Below are 26,321 nucleotides of genomic sequence, written 5' to 3' on the forward strand. Positions count from 1 at the left end.
GATCATTTAGGGTCTTGACGAAGAAGTCTGAACATCTTATAGGTGGGCGTCCACGTGATCTTTTGATGTCTCGTGGAATCCAATCAGTAATGGCTCTAGTCTAGCGGTTGTCTGTAAACCTCATTACGTGTCCAGCCCATCTGATTTTTGATGTCTTGGCAAATGAGACAGCGTCTCTGATTCTTGAGCGTTGACGAAGATCAGAACTCCGGATTCTATCTCTCATTTGAGTGAATCATGATATTCCAAGCATAGTTCTTTCGATTCCTCTTTGAGAGACCCGAATAGCGTTCTCATCCTGTTTTCGTAGGGTCCAGGTCTCTGAGGCATCTATCCAGTAATAGAAATCCTACACGGAATAATTTTTTTTTCTTTTTGGGTCACACCCAGCGATGCTCAGGGGTTCCTCCTGGCTTTGCACTCAGGAATAACTCCTGACAGTGCCCAGGAAACCATCTGGGATGCAGGGAATCGAACCTGGGTTGGCCGCATGCAAGGCAAACGCCCTACCCGAGGTGCTATCGCTCCAGCCCCTACACGGAATACTTTTTCAGTGGACAGGGAGCAGTGTAGTTACTTAGCCCAGGATAGCCGAAATGTCATCGTTTCAGCGTGCACTGCATCCTGAAGATGTAATGAATGGTTTCACTGCCGAGTTGGCATTAAATCTTGAAGCTCCCTTGCATGGTTTTAACAGCGGCGCATCTCGTTGAAAACTTGTGCCAAAGAACTTTGTGTCAGTGGGATACTATGCAGCTGTTAGGAAAGAGGAAGTAATGGGATTTGCTTATGAGTGGATGGCCATGGAGAATGCCATGCTAAGTGAAGTAAGCCAGAAAGAGAGGAACAGACATAGAATGACTGCACGCGTTTGTGGAATATAAAATAACATGAGACTGACACCCAAGGATAGTAGATAGGAAGACTGCTCCATGGTTGGAAGTCTGCCTCATGAGCTCGGGGAGAGGCAGCTGGCATAGAGAAGGGATCACTAAGTCAATGATGGTTGGAGGGATGGTTCAGGATGGGAGAGGTGTGCTGAAAGCAGACAAAGGACCAAATGTGCTAGCCTCTCTGTATCTGTATTGTAAACCCAAAGGAGAGGAAATTGTCTGCCATGGAGGCCGGGAGAGGGTTGGGATGTGGGGTGGGGATACTGGGGACATTGTCGGTGAAAGATGTGCACTGGTGGAAGGTTGGATGTTTGATCATTGCATGAGTGAAACTCACACATGAAAGCTTTGTAACTCTCTCACCGTGATTCAGTAATGCAAAAATAAAAGGACTTTGTGTTCTCAGCTAGAGCAGGGTTCCATAAGAAACTGGATGCCAGAGTATTTAGACTCACCTACAGAGCTTCATGGAACCAGTGATGTTCAGAATTGAGTATTTATTCCTCAGAGCCAGCAGCCCAGAGCATAAAAAGATTCGAGCCATTTGGGAGACAGGGATTCAGGGGGTGGGGGTTGGCCAGTTAGAGCTGCGCTCAGGGAATGATGGTTCCAGTGGTCGGACTTGGGTCACCTTAGTGAAAGGCAGGTGACCTACCTGCTATACTACTGGTTCAAGTCCCAAGATTAGAAATGCTCTTGAAAATGTAGTCCAGCTTGAGTTGCTCATTTGCTCCAAAGCTTCCTGCGATATTTCTAAACTCCAAATAAAATTCAAATGCAACCACTTCTATGGCCTGAATTGGCTGCTTGCTTCTGCCATTCACAGGCTTGAAATTTCCTAGGTGCTGGGGTTGGAATGTGAAACTTGTTAGCATTGGTGAGGCTCAGGCTCAGGCTCTAACTGCATGTGAACGCAAGAAGTCTAGAATCAGTAAGAAGTGTCCTTCCACCAACCCTTATCATGGGCTCCAGACTCCGGAACTGTGAGAAATAGACTTTTGTTTATACAGAACTCAATCTGGAATTTTAAATGTATTTGATTGTACAACCAAAAAAGACACTTGTGGGCTGGAGAGTCTCCCTAGGGGTGAGTGCATGCTCTGTCTGCACCAGGACCAGATTCTATCAGCGGATGATCCAAAAGCCTCCAGAACAACCCCACAAACATCTCCAAGTGTGGCCCCAAACAAAAGATAACATTTCTTTGCCTGGATGCACTATACCCCATGACCTTTTATGCACATCATCTACCTTCAATGTGCATGTTTTTATTTTTACACCACCAAGCAATTTTCCATCACAAGTTGGGTGCCTGGTACCTCAGCTATACTCTGACACTTGGCGACTCTCTGCTCACTGCTGCATCAGATTCTCCAGTTATGAGCTCAGTCCCATGAGGCTTTCGTTCTACAGATGCCCAGTGAAAGTCCACGCTGTTACCTGTGTGGATCGACTGGCTGTAAGCATCAGAGGCCCACCGTTCTCCCCTCAAGTTCAGTGAACCTACTGGAGAAGCTCATAGAATTCTGGACACCATTTCACTTCCCAGAATGCCAGTTCATTGCAGAGAGCCTTAAAAGATGCAAACGAGAGGCCAGGCGCAGAAATGCTGGTGAGATCTGGAATAGTCCCTGGCAGAGGCGCTCTGGACCCACAAAGCTGGAGTGCTCCTCCCACTCTGCACCTGATAAGTTCTGGCTCACCAACTGGAACTCTGAGCTCCTTCCTTTTGAATCCTCTGCCACCACCCCCCCTTTTTTTTAACTGGTGGGGATGGGTTTTAATAAAAGACTTAAGCATTCGCAATGGTGACCTCCACCTCCACACCCATCTCCGATAGGTTGTGCGGGTTTATGAAGCATTGTGGATGCACATCTGGAAGCCGCCTCAGGTCTTGGAGCCTTCGCCACCAGGAGTCTTCCTGGTGGCATAATCTAAGCGGTCACCCACACAGCCCCTTCACATTCAGGTTCTTGCCCTTGGCACCCGGATCAGGCCAGAGCACGCCTTCTCTGGGGCCGTTCCACTGTGGCTGATGAGGGCGATCTGCAGGCTCTGAATGCCACTTCCATGCCCCACCTTCATCTCCCTGTGTCCCCAAGGGCCATGGCTAGTGCGGCTTCCTGCCCAGTTTGTCCCTCCACATGAGAGAACAGTGAGGAGTGAGGAGCAGGAGCAAACCCTAGTGAAGCACCAACCGTGTCTTCTGCAAATAAGCCCTTTCAAATTTCTTTTTTCTTTCTTCTTTTTTTTTTTCTTTTTGGGTCACACCGGGCGATGCTCTGAGCTTTCTCCTCGCTCTGCACTCAGGAATTACTCCTGTAGGTGTTCAGGGGACCGTATGAGATGCAAAGGGTCAAACCTGGGTCGGTCACGTGCAAGACAGATGCCCTACCTGCTGTACTATAGCTCTGGTCCCCCCTTTCAAATTTCTTACGGCGATTTTATTACACAACCTGGTTTGATCACTGGCACTTCAAGCCTCCATCTCAGATTTGGGGGTATGGAGGGTTGGTGCTGAGAGAGGACTAGAAAGTTCCAAACCTCTAATCATAGCACCGGGTCATTAGCATACCCTCAGGTTACTTAGGGGCTTTATAGAAATCCATCCCAAAATACTTTTATTTTAAAAGCTGTGCTCTCGTAGGAACTGAGCAGTAATACAGGGGGTTGGGCACTTGTCTTGCATATTGCCAATCTGTTCGATCCCCACCACCCCATATGGTTCCTTGAGCACCTCCAGGAGTGACCCCTGATCACAGAGCTAGAAGTAAGTTCACCAGGAACGGCCCCAAACAAACAAAAACTATACTACCGTTATTTTTCTTTTCATTTGGCAGCTCCAAAGGTTTTCGAAGCTCTGCCTGAAACAGCAGTGCCAAAACCACGATGCTTCTGACCACCAATCACAACACCACAGTGTCCTTTAACATATTCTAGTGGGGCCCCGAGAGAAACAGAGGACAGAGGATGAGAGGGGAGGCTGACTCCCTTCCAGGCTGCCCTCCTCTATCTGGGAAGTCCCTCAATCCAGCACAGGAAAAGAATTTCAGGGCCTGGGACTATGCCAGCAAAAGCCCTACCTGCTGTGCTATGGCTCCAGTCCAAAAAGCACAAGCTTCTTAAATTCTGCCCTACGGTTTAGGACAAAATATGTAAGACCAGGGGCCAGAGAGAGAGAGTACAGTGAGTAAGGCCTTGGCTTTGCCTGTGTCCCACCCAGGCCTGTTCCCTGGTACCACACATGGTCTTCTGAGCACTGCCAAGAATGACCCCTGAGCACAGAGCCAGGAATAAGCCCTGAGCACCGCTGGGTCTAGCACCACCTAGACTAAACAAAAGTATCAAAACAAAAATATCAGGCCGGAGAGATAGTATAAGGGGTAGAGCATTTGCCTTGCACACAGCCAACCTGGGTTCAGTCTCTGGCATCCCAGATGTCCTCCAGCACCTCCCAGAGTAATTCCTGGACGCAAAACCAGGAGTAACACCTGAGCTTTACCAGGTGTGACCCAAAAATGCAAAAAGAAAAATACACACTACTCCTATTGTATTATTTTGCTCAATCTTTTCTAGAGGAAGTGAGCAACATTTTCCTATAATTCCAAAAACAAACAAATAAAAAACCCTTAAATTCATATTTCACATTCTAATGACTAAACATGTTCATGGAAACGGGATAAAGATGGTCCCCCACTGTCACTGTCACTCACTGTCACTCTCCTCCCGTTGATCGTCGATTTGCTCGAGCGGGCCCAGTAATGTCTCCATTGGAGACTTTTGTTGTCACTGTGTTTGGCATATCGAATACGTCACGGGGAGCTTGCCAGGCCCTCCCCCACGGTAATGAGTCAAAAATTTATTATTACTTTTCTTACAAACAGAAACATTATTTATACCACCGCCCTCCCGAGTAAAGTTCACACAAACGTCAGCAGCATCTGTTTGAATGAATAACCATTGTTGCATTAGAATCACATCGAGTCTTGAATAATATCTGTTATATAAATTATAAAGCTTCTGTCAAGAGAGCTAGGATGTTCCATTCATGGTGCTGGTACTTTTTCTATCTAACAACCACCATTACCACACACACACACACACACACACACCCCACACATACACACACTTTCATTTTAGTACCCAGGGTCAAACCCAGAGCCTCACCCATGCAAAGCTCTGCCATCCCCAGCCCCCACAGAACACTTTGAATTTGTAGTTGATTCTAGTTTTATTGTTCATATGATTAGCCTTTAAATTTATCTTCTTATAAGTACATGCCATGACATGTGTACCTTACTTCAATATCCAGGTTATTTTACTTAACTTTTTCCCCCATAATGAAGAAATTGAAATAATCTTTACATCTTGTGGTTTGATGACAGGAGATACTGTTTTCTATCCTGTATTTTAATTTTATTCTTTGGATTTGGGGCCACCCCGGCAGTGCTGGGGTGAGGTCGGGGAAGAGGCATTGGTGGCAGGAATGAGTCCTGAATATTCTGCAAGCAAAGCATAAGCTCCAGCCCTTTGAGCTATCTCCCCAGCCCCCCAGGATACTTTTTAAACAAAAGAAACATACATGCAAGAAAAGAAAGAAAAGAGTCCAGGTAACAACTATTTTATATAAATGTGACTGTATTTTTCTTCAGGTCCAGAAATTCTTACTGAATAGAATTCGGGCAGATTCCTCCCAAATCCACATGGTTTGTAGCACTAAAACCAGATTTTCACTTGTACCAAAACAGGCAAGAGAATGAAGGCACACGCTCACTTTGTAGCAATAAAGGTCATCACACAGAGCCAGCGGGCAGGGAGGACATGGAAGGTCCCTCACAAAAGCAAGGATTCAGAGTCTTCGGGAACTAGCCTCCCCTCAACATTTGGCAAAATTCAGTCTACATACTTAGTACCTCAGGAAGAAAAAATAAATAAGAGATGCTACCTTAAAATTCAGATTGCCTATCATCAGTCTTAAGAAACGAGAGGCAAGGACGGGTGGAGGGCCAGACATCATCTATTCTTGGGTTATTCTTCCTCCCTGCGGGCCACAGAAAATTCAAGAGGCGGCTGATCACTGCTGACGTGGTCCCTCAACACTCCTGAACATTTATGCCACAAAAACAAAACCCACGTGATTGCTACCCTTTAGTCCTTTGTTAAAAAAAAAAAACAGATTAATTTGTCTGTTTCATTGGTTGGATTTGTGTGGTGCTGGGGACCGAACCCAGGAACTCCCACATGCCAGGCAAGCATTATCTTGTACCCATAAGCTCCATCCCCCGCCTCCAGTTTGGTTACCTCAAAAAGCTTAAGGTCAAGCTCCAGCCTCCCAAGAAGAAAACAGATTCCAATGACGAATGAAGACACGTGTTAAAACCAAGCAGTTTCTTCTCCTCCAGGAAGCCACAGACTATAAAAACCAGTTATTGCTTCTCTCCCGCTGATGGATCACTCCCAGGACAGAGCAGAACTCGTTTTATGATTGCAAGAGACTTTTCCCCATGACAGAGCATGGAAGATGAGTATTCGGCCTTGTTCTGAGTAGGTGAGGTAGACCTGTCTCTCGGGCCCCCCGCGCCCGCTCTCTTACAAATGTATGACAACTACACAACACAGCTCAATCTTGGCTGATATCCCAACCGGCATCTCAAGTGATCGAAGGGCCTGTTTTCTAGAGCTTGGTGCTGCACTGCAAGAGGGGGACCCAGAGGTCAGTGGGGTGCTGACCCAGCCCAGAATAAGGAAAGAACAAGGAAATGCATGGTAGGGACAATGCATCCAGGCCAAGGAGTGACTTATATTTCAGAAGTTTTCCCTAAGGGATTAGTTTTGCGAGTATCTTCCAAGTCTGCCCAGTTATTTTTTTGCTTTTTTTTTTTTGTCTTTTTACATTAAAATTAACCAAAAAAAAAATTTAACTGTTTCCAAGTATGAGGGACATACTTGGAGCTGATTCCGCATGTATTCCTAATTAATATTTCAGTGAATTACCATGAGTTTGCGTGGTTGAGAAATTAACTTTAGAGCCAAAAAAAAAAAGGAAGAAGAAGAAGTATAGGTGGGTCTCGATTTGTTTAGGTGTTTTCTTTTTGTTTTAAAAACAACCCCTAATATTAATCTTTGAAAACATAGTATATGTATATGCCTGCGAACATATACACTTATACATACATTTAAGAAGTACATACATTTCCATGCTAATGACATATAAAACTATGAGGGGGGCCGGGAGGTGTCCCTTGGAGGCAAAACGCATCACCTTGCATGTGTGAGGCCCTGGATTGGATCCCCAGCACCACAAAAAAAAAAGAAAAGAAGAAGAACAAGAACAAGAAAAGAAGAAGAAAACTGATCTGGATCATCTGATATATATCCAATTAATTCACTGCAGAAGGGGAAATAGGAACCCCAATCTAAAGTAATCAGTAAAGCTCACAGTTCATTTTTTTTCCCTTTTTTTTTCTTTTTTTGCTTGTTTGGATTTTTTTGGTAGTTCGTGGGGCGGTCCTGTGGGCCGGGGTCTAGGCTAGTGGCCACCTCCCAGCAGCTGCGAGAAGAAGCCTGGTCTGGACCCGGCCTCTGGGTCTGAGGAGAGTCCCAACTCGCTCTCCATCTGCTCCAGCTCCGACTGGTCCAGGAGTTCGAAGTCGTCGGCCTCCTCAGAGTCCGTGTCCTCACCCGCGCCGGGCAGCACCTGGACCAGCGCCTGCCTGGCACCCTCCAGCTGCTCGTGGAGGGCAGCCGTCACGGTGGCGGTGATGACATCCCCGGCCAGGTTTCTCATCAGCTGGACGTTGGGGTCACTGCCAGGAGCTGCCCCTGCCGGCCGGTCCCCGCCGCCAGGAGGGCATCTGTCTGAGCGCGCCTTCCTGCACCGGAGCCCCTGGGCTAAGCCAACACCAAACTCATCTTCATCCTCGGCTTCTGGGCTGTGCTCTAGAGCGGGAAAATCAGCAAGATCTCCAGAGAAAACATCCTCCCCAGGTCGGTCAAGGTCTGCGAAGGGCAAGCGAGAACGCACTTGAAATACAATCACTTAAGACTGACACCCAAGGACCAGCAGACACAAGGGCCAGGAATATTGCTCCATAGTTGGAAGCCTGACTCCTGAGCTGGGGGAGAAGGCAGCTGGGATAGATGATGGTTGGAGGAATCACTCAGGATGGGAGATGTGTGCGTGAAAGTAGATAAAGGACCAAACGTGATAGCCTCTCAGTATCTGTACTGCAAACCATAATGCCCAAAAGGAGAGAGAGAGTATGGGGGAAATTGTCTGCCATAGAGGCAGGGGGAGGGTTGGAAAGGGGGGGGGCATATACTGGGGACATTGGTGGTGAAGAATGTGCACTGGTGGAGGGATGGGTGTTCCGTCATGGTGTTCCATCCATGAATGGAGGGATGGGTGTTTCATGACTGAAACTTGAACATGAAAGCTTTGACCTGTATCTCTCGTTGATTCAATAAAATAATAATAATAATACTACATACTACAATCAAGGTCCCAGCAGAAAGGCTGCCTGAACCCAAAGGCACAGCACATGGCTTTAGAAGGACATCCTCTAAGCCGATGGTCGTGAGTTCAAATCCCAACTCCCTGAGCCCTACCCCCTCTCTGCACATGCTGGGCACTACCTGGGTAGCTCTGCTGTGGCCAATCTCTGGACATTACGGATGATGCCTGGCTGCACCACAGCCAGCTATGTGGGAATAACACCAAGGGTGGTGTGGCACCTCTGCCCCAAGCCCTGCAGGTTCACCTAGAAGATAGGCAAGTGCCATGACCAGGAAGTGCACTGCACCAAGCACGTGTGAGCACTGTGGGGCCCTTGCAGCGAGCACCACCACCTCAACTAAGAGTGCGAGCCGGGCAAGCATTTGTAAGCACCACAGCTAAAGGGGTGCAGGGGTAAACGCGCTCACCCAAAGTTGACCCAAGTTTGATCCCCCTAGGGTGCCCTGAGAGCTGCCAGGAACGGTCCCTGAATGCAGAATTAGGAGAAAGTGTTGAGCACAGAACAGACCTAAGGCGAGCACCATGGCCAAGTGTGCGAGCAAGCCACCTGCTGTGAGTTGTCCGACCCCCAGTGTCAAAGTCAGCACCAAAGGGAGAGGGGGAGGGAATAAACGTAAATAATTCAAAAGAAACAAAAAAAGCTTGTTTGTTTTCTGTCGCACAAGCAGCAGTGCTCAGGAGTTAGATATTCCCGATGGCACGATTCTCGCTGGTTATCTGCTGTATTAACTCTCTGATCCCTAAAGTAAACATTTTATTTTATTTAATCAATTAATTTGATTTGGGGGTCACACCAGGCGATGCTCAGGGGTTACTCCTGGCTCTGTACTCAGGAATTACTCCCAGAGGTGCTTAGGGACCATATGGGATGCCGGGGATCAGACCCAGGTTGCCAATGTGCAAGGCAAGTGCCCTACCTGCTGTACTATCGCTCCGGCCACCAACATTTTGAATATCAGAAATGATACCTAGTGTGAGCCTAAGTGCTTCTTTCAGACCCTGCCTAACTTTCCTTCTTTTAGGAAAAGTGTGTTTTTATAAAGAACCAAAAATGTCACAGAGTTATCCAGCCCAGAGCCTTGTCCTGGCCTCCTTGGCTTAGCAGATTTCCATGCTCCTTCCTAGAAGCAAGTTTGGGTGTGTAATTTTTATAACCAAGAGGCAGTCTCTCATCAAGCACCATCTGAGGATATCTGGGTCTGTGACAGTGGCCTCCAAATACAACCCGAGCAAGTTAGAGGCCAGCTCAAGGTCTTTGACCACTGGCCCAGGGACCATGCCAGCCTGCAAGTTGAAAGCCAATGGACTGCCACGTCGGTTCTAAGTAGCAGTCCACAGAATGATATGTGGGCAGGTGCCTGATCCTGAGGTGTGAAAAGGTTGGCCTAAGCCCCTCTAGGTTTGAGTAAGGGCATTTAATGACATTCTCCAATGACAAATGATGTCACAGCGCCTGCCTACATCAGGCACTCTGAGTCCTCCGGCAGGTGATGGAGTGCAAGGGTCTTGGCATGCATTTATAACGAGAGTACTGAGGAAGGGGAATATACCATCCGAAGTATCAGTCTCAGGAGTGTGTCCCTCCGAGAGCTTGAAAGTTCCGTTGTCCGTCCAGGAGACCTCGGAAACGTCCGTGTCCGACACAGACAACTCTTTGGCAGCGACTGTGAGGCTAATCTGGAGTGATAAAAATACCAGTGGCACCTCTTAAGGGCCTGCAGGAAATGTTTTGACAAAAAAAAAAAAAAACTAACATCAAGAATGCCAGAATAAAAACCTGAGAAGTGTTTTTCTTCTGAGATTGTTTAATCATCTCAGAGAAGCTGGAGAAGTCTGTTATAAGGCGACCCCTTCAGCGTTGGTGCACATCAATACATTGAGAGCCAAACCACATGGGAACAAATGGAAAACTCAACAAAAAGTACCTTAGGACAAAGAGCTGAAAAGTCTAATTCGCTGTCATCGCTATGACCTTTTTCTTTAGCTGCTTCTGTCGAGAAAACATTTGGAAGCTTTCAGTTGCCCGTTCGGCTTAGACACAATGTGACTTATCCATCTGACATCCTCGCCCCACAATCCCTCCTAGTCTCCAACACCTCCGTCTAAGTAAGTACGTGGCGTGTAACATATTGGCAGCAGTTGGGTTCCCAGGGGACGTGTTCCCATCTCTCAGTGCTTCTTGGAGCATGGGCCTGAACTAACAGCAACATCACAGGGACGTTAGAAATGCAAATTCTCAGGCTTAACTGAGTCAAAAATCTTGGATGGGGAGTGGGGAGGTGGGATAAGGATCAGGAGTGAACGTGTTGCATGCAGGAGGCCTGGGCTCAATCTGCAGCACAGTGCACCATCAGAGTAGCCCCAAGATTCACAAACAAACCAAGATTTACAAAAGCTCCACATCCTGGGTGGGCCCAGCAATCTGCTTTTGTAAGCCTTCCAAGCGATCCTGATGCTTACTATTGCTGGTGATTCTATCAGCAGGTAGGCCACAGAAAAAGCGAAAGATGAGGGCTGTGTGCCTTGCAAGCAAGACAGTAGGTCTGCTCCCCAGTTGCAGGAAAAACACAGGAGAGAAAAGAATGATTTTGGCTTTTTTTTTCCCCCAGTTTCTGCAATCCCCTAACAGGACGATTTATGGAAAGTAAATCATAAAGAGCAAAAAAGACAACGGATAAATCCTGTCGACCCTTCTCCGACAAGTTGGATTTAAAAAGTCAACGGATTATGCTTGAGGAAAGAGTAAGTCTAAAGAGGAAAATGCTATTCCTTGGAACTTGTCTTGTGATACACATTGAGAGGCAGAAGGCACCCTGGGAAGTAGCCAGGCTTACTTTATAACAGATGTGTGTTGGTATGAAACAGGACACTCAAACTTCACCTACCAGATCGCTCACGTTTCTTCTGATTAATATAGTCTCCAATTCCAAAATCTAGTTTCAGCAGAACGGACTTGATCTTGCTGCAGACTTTCTGTCCGATATCATTACACTTAAACAACGGGCAGAGAAAGGCGAATAGTACTGCAGATGAGAAAGGAGAGAGCATGAGGTTGGGACGTCTCTTCAGAAAGCTGCATCTCAGGATGCCACAAAAAGGGGCAGATTTGACTGACCAATCATTTCTTTCCTGACGGAAATAGTCTCTAATTTCTTTCCTCTCCCCTGGAATGAAATCCTCTTCTCTCCCACCCACTCACTCTCACACATTTAGGATCATTGTTTGAAATCACCTGCCGCTGAATCAAGCCCCTTCTGCCCACCTTCTTACCCTCAAAACTTACAGAAGGGAAGAACAGATTTGAACTTAGATTTCTTTTTTGTTATTCTTGTTATTTGCCATTGTGTTATGTAATGGGAATAAAAAAGAGAAAATAATTTTATCACGTTAAATGCGGTCCAGGCCTACCAGCCCACAGCCATACTATCCAACATTATCATCTAAAATAGGAACGACTCTACAACTGAATGTTATCAAACTGCCGACCATCAGATTGTCCCAGATCTATAGCTTGTGGACCATAAGGTCGCTTTTGTGGCCACACAACACTTCAAATTTTCATAGTACTGTTAGTCCGGTAGGACCACAGCAAATCTGACTGGAGAGTTGCATGGAAGCCCCCATGCTCAATGAGCCTAAACAACACAAAAGGTTCAAGTAGCACCAACCAACAAGCAGATCTTCAGACAATGATTTCGTAACATCATTGTGAGATACTGCAATCATAAATTGAGTCTTATGGGCCTAAGATTTTAGAATTCCATTGGCCTGTGTGTTGTAACAAACAATCTAAAGTAAATTTTATTGTGTCTGCCAAGGGGCAAACTGGGGTGAGTAGGTGGGAAACTGGGGGCATTGGTGGAGGGAAGGGTCACACTGGTGGTGGGATTGGTATTGGAATATCTAACGCCTAAAACAACTGTATTAGGAACAACTTGGTAAATCACAGGGCCATAAAATTGTTGTTAAAAGTAACTCAACAAAATAAATTAAATAAACAAATGCATGCCTTTTAACTGGATTTGCAAATTTAATAAAATGTCGAATACTTACATAATAGGTAGCTGAGTATAACCCCTGGGACATAACTGCCCAAGATGGTAAAAAATGTACACACGCTGCAGACCAGGAGACAAAACTGAAATAAAAGAAATAATGTTGATACTTATGCGTCACATCAACACTTATTAGAGCACAGGAACACACATATGCAATCATTTCTCTATGTGTGATTTATCATGTGGTAGGAACTGTTTTTCACAATAGAGTTCCTGTGCATTTACTTAGATCTGACCAATGACTGTGCTCTGCCTGCCTTCGTCCGCTCCAAAGACTTAGTAATTTTGGGGTCGCAGAGGTTAATTTCTTGGCATGAAGAATATCTCCTCTGAATCATGCTATTGGCTATATTACCACCAGGTACGAGAGAAGGGAGAATAAGAGATGCCCAGAATCTTTCTAGGAATTTCTAGAAAGATGGAATATAAGCACCTTGCAGTTAATTCTCCGAGTTCTCACCACCCTATCAGCCCCACCCAAAATTCATAGAGTCTAAAGCATGGTATGGAAATTAGAGGCGTTGACAGCAATAATTCAACAATTTTACACAGTTGATGAGCTACTGGGAGAGTTCTCCAGTTGTTACTAACCTTCTTCCGACCCACATCAGCCCCTCAAGCTGAGCCCTACCTCTGAACATCTAGAAACCAACTGCACATAAAATGAAAAGTCCTCGACATACAATGTGATTATTTTCCTTCTCTCTGTCACTATGGCCAAAAGTGTCTTGGCTATTTTAAGAAATTTAAAGTTCAAGATAGAAGATTCCTCCCCATTCATTTTTTCACTGATGGGCTGTACAGAAAGCTCCATAGAGGGGCTGGAGCGATAGCAAAGCGGGTAGGGCGTTTGCCTTGCACATGGCCGACTCGGGTTTGATTCTCAGCATCCCATATGGTCCCCTGAGCACCGCCAGGGGTAATTCCTGTGGCAGAGACAGGATTAACCCCTGAGCACCACCGGGTGTGACCCAAAAAGCCAAAAAAAAAGAAAGAAAGAAGGAAGGAAGGAAGGAAGGAAGGAAGGAAGGAAAGAAAGAAAGAAAGAAAGAAAGAAAGAAAGAAAGAAGGAAAGAAAGCAAGCAAGCTCAATAGACTGAGCACACACATCTTCACTGGTTTTTCAGAGCCTTGAAAATCCGACCATCCTACTTATTGGGGTTTTTCTTTGAATTTTGGTGTTAAACTGATATAAACTAAGGAAATTCATTAAGGTTATCTCTCAAAGGGACAGTCTGCCAATAGCAACTAAAGAGCAATTGTAAGAGGACTAAAATTTAGGTTAAGTTTTATTTTTTTTTAATTCTTTGGCACGGGGTTAACAAATAAAGTGGCCAATAGGTGAACAGATGAACTTGTAGAACAAAATTAAGAGTTGCTATGGAATATATATGGAATATATATGTATACAGAGGTACAGATAATTTTTCACACTCAAACAAATTAAATATCCTAAAAGCAGGTCAGTCTTCAACTCTGAACACTCATGTTTGCTTAAAGACTTAGGGTTTAAAGACAGGGGAAGCCATAAGTCATGGAAATAAGAAAGTTTTATTATAATTCTAATTTTGAAACTGTTCACAGTTTTAAAACAAAATGTACCGTATAAGAAACCTTACGTTATAAATAATATTCATATGATAAATAGTTCGTACCTGAATGTGGATGGTAGTTTAACCGGTACGTACTTAAGTTTAAAAGATTGTGCATTATCATAATACCCAAAAGTAGAGAGAGAGTAAGAAGGAAAGTGTCTGCCACCTGAAGCTGGAGCAATAGCACAGTGGGTAGGGCGTTTGCCTTGCATGCGGCCGACCCGGGTTCGATTCCCAGCATCCCATAGGGTCCCCCGAGCACCGCCAGGAGTGATTCCCGAGTGCATGAGCCAGGAGTAACCCCTGTGCATCGCTGGGTGTGACCCAAAAAGCAAAATGAAAGTGTCTGCCATAGAGGCAGGGGGAGGATTGGAAAGGGGGGGTTGGATATACTGGGGGCATCGGTGGTGGAGAATGTGAACTGGTGGAGGGATGGGTGTTTGATCATTATATGACTGAAACTCAAACATGAAAGCTTTGTAAGTGTATCTCACGATGATTCAATAAAAAAATAAATAACATACATGAAACACAGGAAAAAAGATTGTGCACTTAGAATTAGCTCATATAATGTACTTAAGTTTTTTTTGTCAAATAAAGCATATTTGGCAAAAAAAATTCACACAACTTTCTATTGAAATAGCAATGACCCTTGAAGAGTAAGTAATTCTCCCATAATAAAATAAAAATTCTATGAGCAAAAAAAAGGGTAAAATAAACCAGAAGTCTACACCCATTTTTATAACTGGAATTCAATTCTGTTATCATTAAATCACTAAATTTTCTTACTCATCGTTGAAGCCAATCAACTTGGGGCACATTAACACAGCCCCATTAGATATTTTAGTTCAAAATCTAAAAATGTCATCATTTTAATAAAATATAAATAAAAGAAATGAAGCTTCCCTTTTCCCCATAAGGATTCTAGTTCCTACTGGCGATAGCAGAGCAGGTAAGGTATTTGCCTTGCATGTGGCCGACCCGGGTTCGATTCCTCTGTCCCTCTCAGATAGCCCGGCAAGCTACCGAGAGTATCCCACCCACACAGCAGAACCTGGCAAGCTCCCCGTGGCGTATTTGATATGCCAAAACCAGTAACAACAAGTCTCACAATGGAGATGTTACTGGTGCCCACTCAAGCAAATCAATGAACAACAGGACGACAGTGCTACAGTACTACTGCCTTCAGTGATTAAAATATAAAAATGAACATTCAGCTACAACATTGTCACTTTACTATGCTCAGAATGTGTCTGAGGGACAGGAGAGACAGTGCAGGAGTCAAGGCACTTGACTTCCACTGCTGACATTGGTTCGGTCCCAGGCACAGAGCACAGAGCTTTCCTTCCTTCTTTCCTCCCCCCTTCCCATGCCCCAGGGGTTCTGGAGGTCGCTCCCAGAAGACTAGGAAACCACAAGGTGCCAAGGATCGCATTGGGGTTCCCACCTGTGCTCCAGTCCTTCGCACCATCTCTCTCCAGTTCAAGGTTTCGTTTCATCAATACATCCTAAGTAAGATTCTCCCCTCACTGGTGCTGTTGAGTTCGACCTGGTGGTACTCAGAGGTCACTCGTAAAAGTGCTCAGGAGATCATGCAGTAACAAGGGTCCACCTGGGCCTCCTACTTGCAAAGCACACCCTCGGTCCACTGAGGGATCTCTCTGACCCCAAGAATCTTCTCTATTTAAATCAAAAGTGAGCTCACCCCACCCCTGGCAGCGCCACCTCAGAGCTTATTGGAAAGCCAGGTATGAGCCAGTGGTGACGGGGCAACTGCAGCCTCATGGGAAGGGGGGTGGTACCGGTTCGTCCTTCACGCACTACCGAGGCCATAAGTTGCCCCCCACGAGCGGATCTCCGGCACGGCCATAGCACCAGATGCACAGAAACCAATCTCGTAGTTATCTGGCTCTTGGCAGAAATCCCTCCAGACTTAATTAGTAAAATATCAGAAATCCAAAACCATGTGGCTGTGACATCATATGGTTCTCATAACCAGCTATAAAAACCAAATTATTTCACAATGTCTTTTCAGCAGTTCTGATTGTTGGGAAATCCTGAACAATAATGGTGCATCTTTTGTCAAAATAATGAATGTAATCAAAGTAGAGAGTTAAGCGGAAATCATCTGCCTCACAGGCATTGGGAGGGGTGGGAGGGGGGTATATTGGGGTTCTTGGTGGTGAAAAATGAGTACTGGTGAAGGGAAAGGTGTTTGATCATTGTATGACCAAGACTTAAACCTGAAAGCTTAGTAACTTTTCCCACAGTGATTCAATAAATAAATAAATATAACAAAAAAAATTCAAAAGTGATTAAATCGATCCTTTCCAGAATCACCTTCACAGGATTCTGTGTTCATTTCACTCCCTTTGTGGAACCAGGCTGATTTGATTTTCTTAAAGACTTCTGTTTTCCTGCATGGCCTGGCTGCTAGGACTAATCATGTTAGTTAGTTAGTTAATGGGCAAGATAAAACAGAAAGCCAAAGAGCTGGAGAGTACAGTGGGGAGGGCACTTGCCTTGCACACCCAACCCATGTTGGATCCCCAGCATCCCTGGAGCACCACCAGGAATAATCCCTGAGAGCCAGGAGTAGCCCCTGAGCATTGCCTGTGTGACCCAAAACCTTTTTTTTTAAAGCCAATTCCATTTGAAAGGAGCAGGGTGAGGATTTTCTCGCGTTATCATTGACCCTTGCTGGCAATGGCTTTTGTGGCATGTTCCCAGTTACTTGGACTTAGAAGTGGACAAGCTGATAGCATAGGTGGCTCATTTGTTTCCGAGTATACTTCATATTTGAAGGCGCACACACTAATTCCCCTGTACGGGGGCACTTACCTTGCCAGGGCTCTGCTGTTTAAAAAGAGACATTTCTTGAAGAAACATGCTCAAGTTCATCCATGATTCCGCAATACAGTGGCTGAGCCTGGGCCTTTCGTCTGACTTGCTGTTGACAACTTCCCAGCTAAAGAGAGAAAAAGAAAACCCAAACTGAATTTTGGGTAATTCACTCAATACTCAATGTTTCGTGGCTGACCAGGGCCGACCAGGTTCGATTCCTCCATTTCTCCCTCTCAGAGAGTCCGGCAAGCTACTGAGAGTATCTCCCCCGCAGGACAAAGCCTGGCAAGCTCCCCTTGACGTATTCGATATGCCAAACACAGTAACAAGTCTCATAACGGAGACATTACTGGGCCCGCTCAAGCAAATTGATGAACAATGGGAGGACAGTGTTTCAATGTTTCAAGATTAAAAAAAAAATTAAGTATTGAGAGCCCCCTGTTAGCCAAACTTTCTGGAAAAGCCCTGTGAATCCTGACGTAATAAGCCAGGCACTCACCTATGGATCTCAGGCTGAAAAAAGCGACAGGGGGTGAGTCGACCAACTACACAATCATCCAGTTGCAAGAAGGCAGACACGAAAGATGGAGGTCTAGGACGCAACACCAGGTCCTACTCCGGGCTCTTTCTTGGGGTCACTCCCAGTGGGACTCAGGGGACTGGGCAGTGCCGGGGACCAAACCCAGCCCTCCCGCATGCTAAACCTCCTCGCAAGTCTGCTATGTCTCTGGCCCAGATGTCACCTTTATGCTAAAATCTAGAAGCAGTGCTCCATGAAGGCTTTGAGAATTCCAGGAAGAACTCTTCTGAAGTGAGAAAGAGCTACACGGGCTCCTCCAGCAAGTGCAGGCGGGTCCCAGCAAAGATAACGGGAAGAAAGACATGCTAGGATTGCCAGGAAGGGAATTAGGAACCCAGGCCAGATGGGGTCTTGCAGGATTTGCTCAGAAACGCTTCCCGTGGGAAGGATGAGGAGAACACAGCAGTGGTAAAGACGCCTTAGAATTCATCTTAGAACCATCACTGTCGTCAATACCAAGACGCATTTTCAATATCTGCCACCATCAGTCAGCTCCACCAGAAACAGTTCATGTACAACCCAATCTCACCAAACCTCACTTTCCCCTGAATGTATTTCCCCTAGGGTCATCATCACAGAACACTCTGAGAGTGACGCATGGACCGAGCACTTAGCCCCTGCCTGCCTTCACCTCCCTACAGGAACTTCTGGAAGCTGAGAGTGACTAATAACCATCTGGGAAGAAAATCCCTTCTCTGGTGAAGGGGTCACTCTGCAGAGAGCACAGGCTGGCACATACCTGGGGCCATCAGACCCCCTTGCCAATGACCCTTTAAACACTGGCAAGCCACTTGCGTATGGCCACTGACCCTAGCAATAGCCAGCAGGCATTGTTGGGTGAGACGTGCCCAGGCTTGTGACGACTTGGGCCATCACCCGGAGATATGGGGAATTATGCCGCTGCCAGCTTCAGTACTCAGTACTCGGAGTCAGACAGGGCCCCCACGGCCAGCGGTGCACAGGGCTTCCTCCCGGCTTTGCTCTGGGATCGGCCAGGCGGCGTGGCCAGGAACATGTGTGGTGTGGGGAAAGGAAGCTGGTCGGACGTATGCTAGTCAAGCACCTTGTCCGCTGTCCTTCTGATCTGACCCGAGTGGGGTTAAAATACAAACAAACAAGCGAACAGGGGCCAGAGAGATAGTACAGTGGGTAGGGAGCTTGCCTTGCATGAGGCCGACCCAGGTTCTATCCCCAGCATCCCATTTGGTCCCCCGAGCACCGCCAGGAGTAATTACTGAGTGCAGAGCTAGCAGTAACCCCTGAGCATTGCTGGGTGTGACCCAAAAAGAAAAAAAAAGCAACAACACACAAGCAAACAAACAAACAAAAAACCCAGTTTGAATAGTTGTGCTTCTATTAAGTCACCAATCCTGTCCCTCATAATAGATCATTACTAGTAAAGATGCGAATTCCAATAAGAATATGGAAATAAACTAAATAAAGGTTTCCAGTGAAAAATAGAATTATCAGGGGCCTGAGTGATAGTACAGTGGGTAAGGCATTTGCCTTGCACACGGCCGGCCCAGGTTCGATCCTTGGCATCCCATATGGTCGCCTGAGTGCAGAACCAGTAGTAACCCCTGAGCATCACTAGGTGTGACCCACAATGCAAAAACAAAAACAAAACAGTATTATTAAGGGAAGAGCCCTGAGCCATGGGTGCAGGAAAGCATATATCAGGGTGAGCCAAATCTCGGAATGCAACACCAACAGCCCAAAGACAAACCAACACTATTTTCGCCCTCAGATAGTCACCTACACAGAAACTGCAGGTCTATTGGGCTGCAGAGATAGTAACAGTGGTAAGATAACTCCTTGCATGCAGCTGACCACAGTTTGATCCTCAGTACACGTATGACCCCAAGCATGACCAAGAGTGACTCCTGAGCACAGAGCCAGGAATCAGTCTTGAGCACTGCCAGGTGTGGCCCAAATGAAACACTTGCTAAAGCTTGGGGAGAATATTTGATCCCGTCTGATCTACAACTACAGGGGAGAGAACAAAAAGTAGAAAACCAGGTTGGGGTTCGTGTACCGGAGCAGATTAGTACAGCAGATTCTGGCATCCCATATGGCACGAGAATTGAACCCGGGCTTGGCCATCTGCAAGTGGCTTAGCCCCTGTACTACCTCTCCAGAACTCGAACCTATTTTTACCTTCGCAAATCTACTTGAAGACAGCGTTTAAGTTTGTTTACACTGTACACATGTCTCTGTGCTGTTGAAATGCTCCAGAAACAGAACTCAAATTCACTGTGCCATTTCAGAAAGCAGCACACAGAGTTCCCACGAGGGGGCGCCGTCAGATTAGAAAACGTCATCCTCACTCTCAGAAACGAACGAATTCTTTAAGAGAGAACATGTGCTACCAGCCTGTTTCATCTCCAGGACCCAAAGTGTCTGGGTCACTAGAGGAAACTGATGCTGAAACAAATGAATCTTGGCACGGAACACACAAACTCTTGTCAGCAGCACTTCCCTTCCGTGCATTTCAACAAACCAGGGTCCACTGTCAGGGACTCTCCAGGATTTAGAGATCACGAAGGCATGGCGCAAATAACTTCACATACAGAGAGAGAGAGAGAGAGAGAGAGAGCACTAAGCCCATCTTTATAAAACGACACCAAGTTAAATCTAGAACTATGGGAGAGAACAAGAAGGGGAAAACCAGGCTGGGGTCATTAGTGTATGTCAAGAGACCAATTGTGGGTCCAGAGCAATAGTAGAGAGGAGCCCTGGAATCCCAAATGGTGCTCCAGAGTCGTTTCTGAGCACAGAGTCAGGAGTGAGCCCTGGAGAAACCACACAAGAGCATCGTCGGGTGTGGCCCCAACTCCCCACCCTCCCACCCCACCCCCAAAAATCTAGAAATTGAGTTTCCATACCACCCAGTAGTACTACTCCTTGGAATATACCCTGGCAGCTCAAAGACACAGTGCAGAAAGGCCATCTGCGTTCCTATGTTGATGGCAGCATTTCTAGTCCCAACAGCCAGAATCTGGAAACAACCTGAGTGCCCAAGAATAGACGACGGGATAAGGCAACTATGGTACATCTACGCAATGGAATACTATGCAGCTGTTAGGAAAGATGAAATCGTGAGATTTGCTTATATGTGGATGAACAAGGAGAGTATCGTTCTGAGAGACATCTGTCAGAGAGAGGGGGCACAGACGTAGAATGACTGTTTGCTGGATGTAAACAAACAAACAAGCAACACAAAGTATGAGACTAATTCTGAAAGATAGTAGAAACAAAGGCCAGGAGGCCTGGTCCATGGTAGGAAGTTGCCACGAAGGAAGAGGGGGAGGGCACTCTTCCCTCTTCCTCACAGAGAAGGGACCACTATGAGGATGATAGTCGGAAATGATCACTCTGGACAAGAACTGAGTGCTGAAAGGAGGGAGAGTGATATGCAGTGTGCCATTTTAGTAACAGTAATGCAAAGCACAGTGGGAAATGAGAAAGAGAAAGAGAGAGGGGGAGAGAGGGAGAGAGAGAGAGAGAGAGAGGGGTGACTGCCATCATAGAGGCATGGTGAGGTGGGGGGCTAGGGGGCACCTGTGGAAGGAAAACTGGGACATTAGTGGCTGGAAATGTGCAATGGCAAAGGGACAGGTGCTGGAACATTGTATGACTGAGACTCAATCACCAACAAACTTTATAACTCTATCTCATGGTGATTCACTGTCACTGTCACTGTCCTCCCGTTGATCATCGATTTGCTCGAGCGGGCCCAGTAACGTCTCCATTGGAGACTTTGTTGTTACTGTGTCTGGCATATCGAATACTCTCAGTAGCTTGCCGGGCTCTCCGAGAGGGGCGGAGGAATCGAACTCGGGTCAGCCATGTTGGCTGCGTGCAAGGCAAACGCCCTACCTCTGTGCTATCGCTCCAGCCCACGGTGATTCAATTAAAAAAAAAATTTTTTTTAAAGAGACCAATTGGTTAAAGAGAGCCTCCTCTCATTGTCCTTTCTCCAGGATAATAAAACTATATATAGTACACTAGTGAACTGGAAAGCCAAATGCAAGAAACAAGAAGAAGAAACTCAAGATACATTCTTATAACTGAAAGCTGGTTTCCGAAAAGCAAAAATAGCAGGTTTTTAAAAATATGACAAAGTTCAAATCCCTCCACATATTTCTCAAGCTCAAGATTTGAGGAGGTAACTTCTCCGAGATGGCACTGCTAAAGTGGATGAAGAGAGACAGACATACAGGTAGACAGAGAGACAGACAGAGACTGAGAGAAACAGAGAGAGAAAGAGACAGAGAAAGAGGCAGAGACAGGTAGAGAGAGATCGATAGAGACAGATGGACTGAGACAAAGAGGGGGGGAGGAGGGGAGGAGAGGGAGCAGTCACGGCACGCAGGGCAGGGTTGGGACACGAGTGACTGCTGGGGTCTGGCTGGAGTTCCAGGGCCCTCCCAGAACTAAGCACAAAAGGCAAAGCCATCGCTGATGTTCCTTCTGGGGACCCGTTCCCTTTCTCCCCTGAGCTGCCTTCTATGTATTCGCTTGGGGGGCATTTGCAAGGAAAACTGGGAAACTTAAAACATATTTTAAGTGAGAACACCAGACAACCGTATTTTATACACACACACACACACGCATGCATGCATACATCAAGAATCATGTATGCAAAGCCCATGCTTTTCCCAGCTTCTATTTTTAAATGCATCTCATCAACTGACGGCCCACACACTCAGCCATGCTCAGGGACGACTCCCAGTTCTGTGCTCTGGGGTTGCTCCGAGGAGCACTTGGGGGATCACGTGGTAGACTGGGGGTTCCCCCCGGGGTCTCCACCCCACAAGACACACACTCGGGGCGGGGGATGGAGCTGAGCTTTCTCTCCTGTTCTGCTTCTGGGCACTGCCCGTCACACGCCACCATCACCACTGCTGTGGAGACGTGCGTTCGGCGGAACGGAAAGACACACGCAGGCTGAATCATGCAAGTCCAGGCGTTGGCTTTTCCCACTAAAGGGAGTTCCAGGGAGCCAGCGTGGCATGTGGAAAAGAGCAAACACTCCTCTGGGAGGGGCCGGGTGAGCTCAGTCACCCTCACAGTCCGCCCAACACAGCACGCAGAGGCCTGCAGGGAGGCCCAGAGGCACGGCCCGGGCCATCAAGGTCACAGAAGGTCCCCGCTGGACGTGAGGATGTCACAAACCCTCAGGTGAGTTACAGGAACCGCGCTGGCTGGGTCACGGGCTCCGCCGAGGGGAAGGAACCCTGGGACCCTGGGAAGGGCCGAGTGTCAGAAACAGAACAGCTCAAAAGCAGCGCCCGTTCCCCAGCGAGGTGCAGGCCCAAGGCACCTAGATTCTTCCTTTTTCTCTGCACTTCATTTTTTAAATTTTTTGGCTTTTGGGGGTTCACCCTGGGCTGGAGCGATAGCACGGCGGGTAGGGCATTTGCCTTGCACGCTACCGACCTGGGTTCGATTCTTCCACCCCTCTCGTCGGAGAGCCCAGCAAGCTACCAAGAGTATTCCGCCCGCACGAAAAAGCCTGACAAGCTCCCCGTGACGAATTCGATATGTCAAACACGTAACAACAAGTCTCACAATGGAGACGTTACTGGGCCCGCTCGAGCAAATCGATGAACAACGGGAGGACAGTGCTACCGGGCAACAGTGGGTCTCACCCGGCGATGCTCAGGGGTTACTCCTGGCTCAGCGCTCAAGAATTACTCCTGGCGGTGTTCAGGGGATCCTATGGGATGCCAGGGGTTGAACCCGGGTCAGCCGCAGGCAAGGCAAATACCCTACCCGCTAGACTATCGTTCTCGCTGCACTTCCTGACCCGCTTCTGAGTCAGGGGCCCCAGAGGCCCCAGGTCCTGACCCTTGAGCAGGGCACTGCGTGATGGCGCCTGTCTGTATTTCCCACCGATCTCTCCCCTCCCCACTTCATCCCCACAGCCTGAAAGGGAGGAACTCAAGTCACTAGCACATGAGCAAGGGACAGCAGAAACGGAGAAGGACCGGAAGCAGAAAGGGACGGGAAGTAGAGGAGAGCCAGGAGCAGAGAAGGGCCGGGAGCTGGGCGGCTCCTCACACCCTTCCCTAGCGACGGCAGTTAATTCATGTCTGCAGCCCCTTGGGAGATTTTAAATTCCAAGAAGGAGTTTGTGGACAGAGTGACATGAGTGGTAGTGGCTGAAGGGGTTTCACATCTCAGCGGCATATAACACGCTGAGTAACTTCGGTCCCACACATAGTAAGCTGGCGGGGGGGGGGGGGGGGGGGCTGGCCTTGCACACACCCGACCTGGGTTCGATCCTCAGCACATGGGACGGTCTCCCAATCCCCGCCCACCAGGAGCGATCCCTGAGTGCAGAGGCAGGAGTGATCCCTGAGCACCGCCAGGTGTGGTCCAGAAGCAAACTAAAAAACAAAGAAAACAAAACATCTGAGAGAGAGAGAGAGAGAGAGAGAGAGAGAGAGAACAAATTTAAAAAAATAGATAAAATATAAACAGCGAGATGAGAATGAAGGGGAAAATGCCCGTGACTATTCAGTGAAGTAACACACGGAATGTTTACCCACTGGTCAAAATGTTTCTATAGATTATTTATGTGCTGGCGAAGGTTAGCAGAGTCCTTGCTGAAAATACAGATATTGGCCGGAGCGATAGGAACAGCAGGGAGGGCATTTGCCTTGCACGAGGCTGACCCGCGTTCAATCCCTGGACTCCCATAGAGTCCCCTGAGCACTGCCAGGAATAATTCCTGAATACAGAGCCAGGAGTAACCCCTGAGCATCGCTGGGTGTGACCCAAAAAGCAAAAAAGACACTTACATTTGAAAGCCAACCCTCACTGGTTTTGGGGGGAATGGTGGCTTTGGTTTAGGGGAGCATTAGAAGCACACCTTACAGTGCTCGGGGACTATTGCTGGCTCTGCTCAGGAACCAGGTGCTTTACATGGAATTTAAACCAGAGTTCACCCCATGACACCATCCCTGCTCCCTACACCACCCCCGACACCACCCCTGCTCCCTCTATATACTCCCACGAAACTCACCCCCCCACACCTTCCACCATACCATACCCATGCCAGTGCCTTACCCCCTGTACTATTCACCCTTGTTTATAGATTTAAATGGAACCATTAAATTTTTTTTCATATTTACATACAAGTGGTTCTACATGGAAAGTATCATGCTAAGTGAAATGAGCCAGAAAGAGAGGAACAGACATAGAAAGATTGCATTCATCTGGGGAATATAAAGTAAGAGAATAGGAGACTAACACCCAAGTATGGCCAAGATTAGTACCAGGAGGTTCGCTCCAGGGCTTGGAAGCCAGCTGCATATGCTGGGGGGAAAGGCAGCTCAGATAGAGACGGAAACACCAAGCAAAGGGTGTTGGGAGGACCCGCCCAGGATGGGAGAAGCATGCTGAAAGTAGCTATAGACTGAACATGACTACCACTCAGTGACTCTTTTGCAAACCGCAGCACCCAAAAGGAGAGAGAGAACAAAAGGGAATGCCCTGCCACAGAGGCGGGGTGGGATGGGGGTGTATAGGGGTGGGTGGGAAGGATACTGGGAGCACTGGAGGTGGAGAATGGGCACTGGTGGAGGGACGGGTACTCGATCATTGTATAACTGAAACCCGAGCACAAAAATCTGTAAGTCTACAACTGTACCCCATGGTAGCCCGGCAAGCTACCGAGAGTATTCGATATGCCAGACACAGTAACAACAAAGTCTCCAATGGAGACGTTACTGGGCCCACTCGAGCAAATCGACGATCAACGGGAGGGCCTTTACCTTCACTAGTAAAAATTTTTAAAAATTTTTCTGGGGGCTGGAGCAATAGCACAGCAGGTAGGGCATTTGCCTTGCACGCAGCCGACCCAGGTTCAATTCCCAGCATCCCATATGGTCCCCTGAGCACTGCCAGGGGTAATTCCTGAGCTCAGAGCCAGGAGTAGCCCCTGTGCATCGCCGGGTATGACCCAAAAAGCAAAAAAAAAAAAATTTTCTTGAGAATGGAGAGTTAAGCATCCTTCAAAATTAATCAAATCAGGAATGCTGGGGCCTGACAGATCACACAGCAGGAAAGACTTGTGCCTTGAATGCATCTGACCCTGGTTCGGTCCCCAGCACCCCATCTGGTACCCAGAGCCCACCAGGGGTGATTTCCGAATTCAGAGCCAGGAGTCACCCCCTGAGCACCAAGAGGTGCGGCCCCTAAACGAACCAAAACGAAATTAGGAATGCTGCTTCGTCAATCCCCAAAGTTTACGAAATTGGAGAATGGTGTGAGAATTTTCCCTGGCACACCTGGGGTCCTGAGACTTGACTGCTCGGGGAGCCGGGAGCCTTTCGGCGGCCATCACCCTTGTCTGAGGGGAGCGTGTGATGCCCAGGGAGAGCAGGCTGTGGCCCGGACACAGCCTTCAGCGTGGGAGACGTCGGTCACTTTCAACCTCGACCCAATGCTCGCAGATCAGATTTCCTCTCAGATGCAGGTGCCATCCCCGCCCCCCACAGCATCTCCACCCGTCTGAACACCCACACCACAGCCGCCCCCACACGTGCCCCTCACCCACCCCCGCATCATCCCAGTCCCACCCTAAACCTTCACACCATCCCATCCCCACACTTACCCTCTCTGACACTGTGCTCAGCCCAGACGCCCACACTGAACCGTCCCCCACATCCACCGTCACCCACCCCCACATATCACACACCACCCCCACCTCCACGCAGATCTACTTTCCCACGCGCCAACTGAGCACACAGAAGACCACAGCCCCCCAAGGCCCACGGCACACCGTGCCGCACACACACACAGACACACACACACACAACATCC

The 26,321-nt window shown here is 47.6% G+C and overlaps 1 protein-coding gene across 1 annotated transcript in view; it reads right to left on the minus strand.

Annotated features, from left to right (window-relative positions):
* Positions 1-5,498: 5,498 nt before the first annotated feature.
* Positions 5,499-26,321, minus strand: part of RETREG1 (reticulophagy regulator 1) — a 50,365-nt gene continuing 29,542 nt past the window's right edge. Inside the window, exons 2-7 of the mRNA XM_056108972.1 lie at positions 16,904-17,030; positions 12,463-12,547; positions 11,295-11,432; positions 10,335-10,399; positions 9,960-10,086; positions 5,499-7,892 (exon numbers count right to left, since the gene is read on the minus strand). Of these exons, the coding sequence (XP_055964947.1) occupies positions 7,423-7,892; positions 9,960-10,086; positions 10,335-10,399; positions 11,295-11,432; positions 12,463-12,547; positions 16,904-17,030 (1,012 nt within the window). The 3' untranslated portion in view covers positions 5,499-7,422. The remainder of the gene's footprint in view (positions 7,893-9,959; positions 10,087-10,334; positions 10,400-11,294; positions 11,433-12,462; positions 12,548-16,903; positions 17,031-26,321) is intronic.

Source organism: Sorex fumeus, unplaced genomic scaffold (assembly GCF_029834395.1).
Source record: "Sorex fumeus unplaced genomic scaffold, SorFum_2.1 ptg000240l, whole genome shotgun sequence".
Taxonomy (NCBI): Eukaryota; Metazoa; Chordata; class Mammalia; order Eulipotyphla; family Soricidae; genus Sorex; species Sorex fumeus.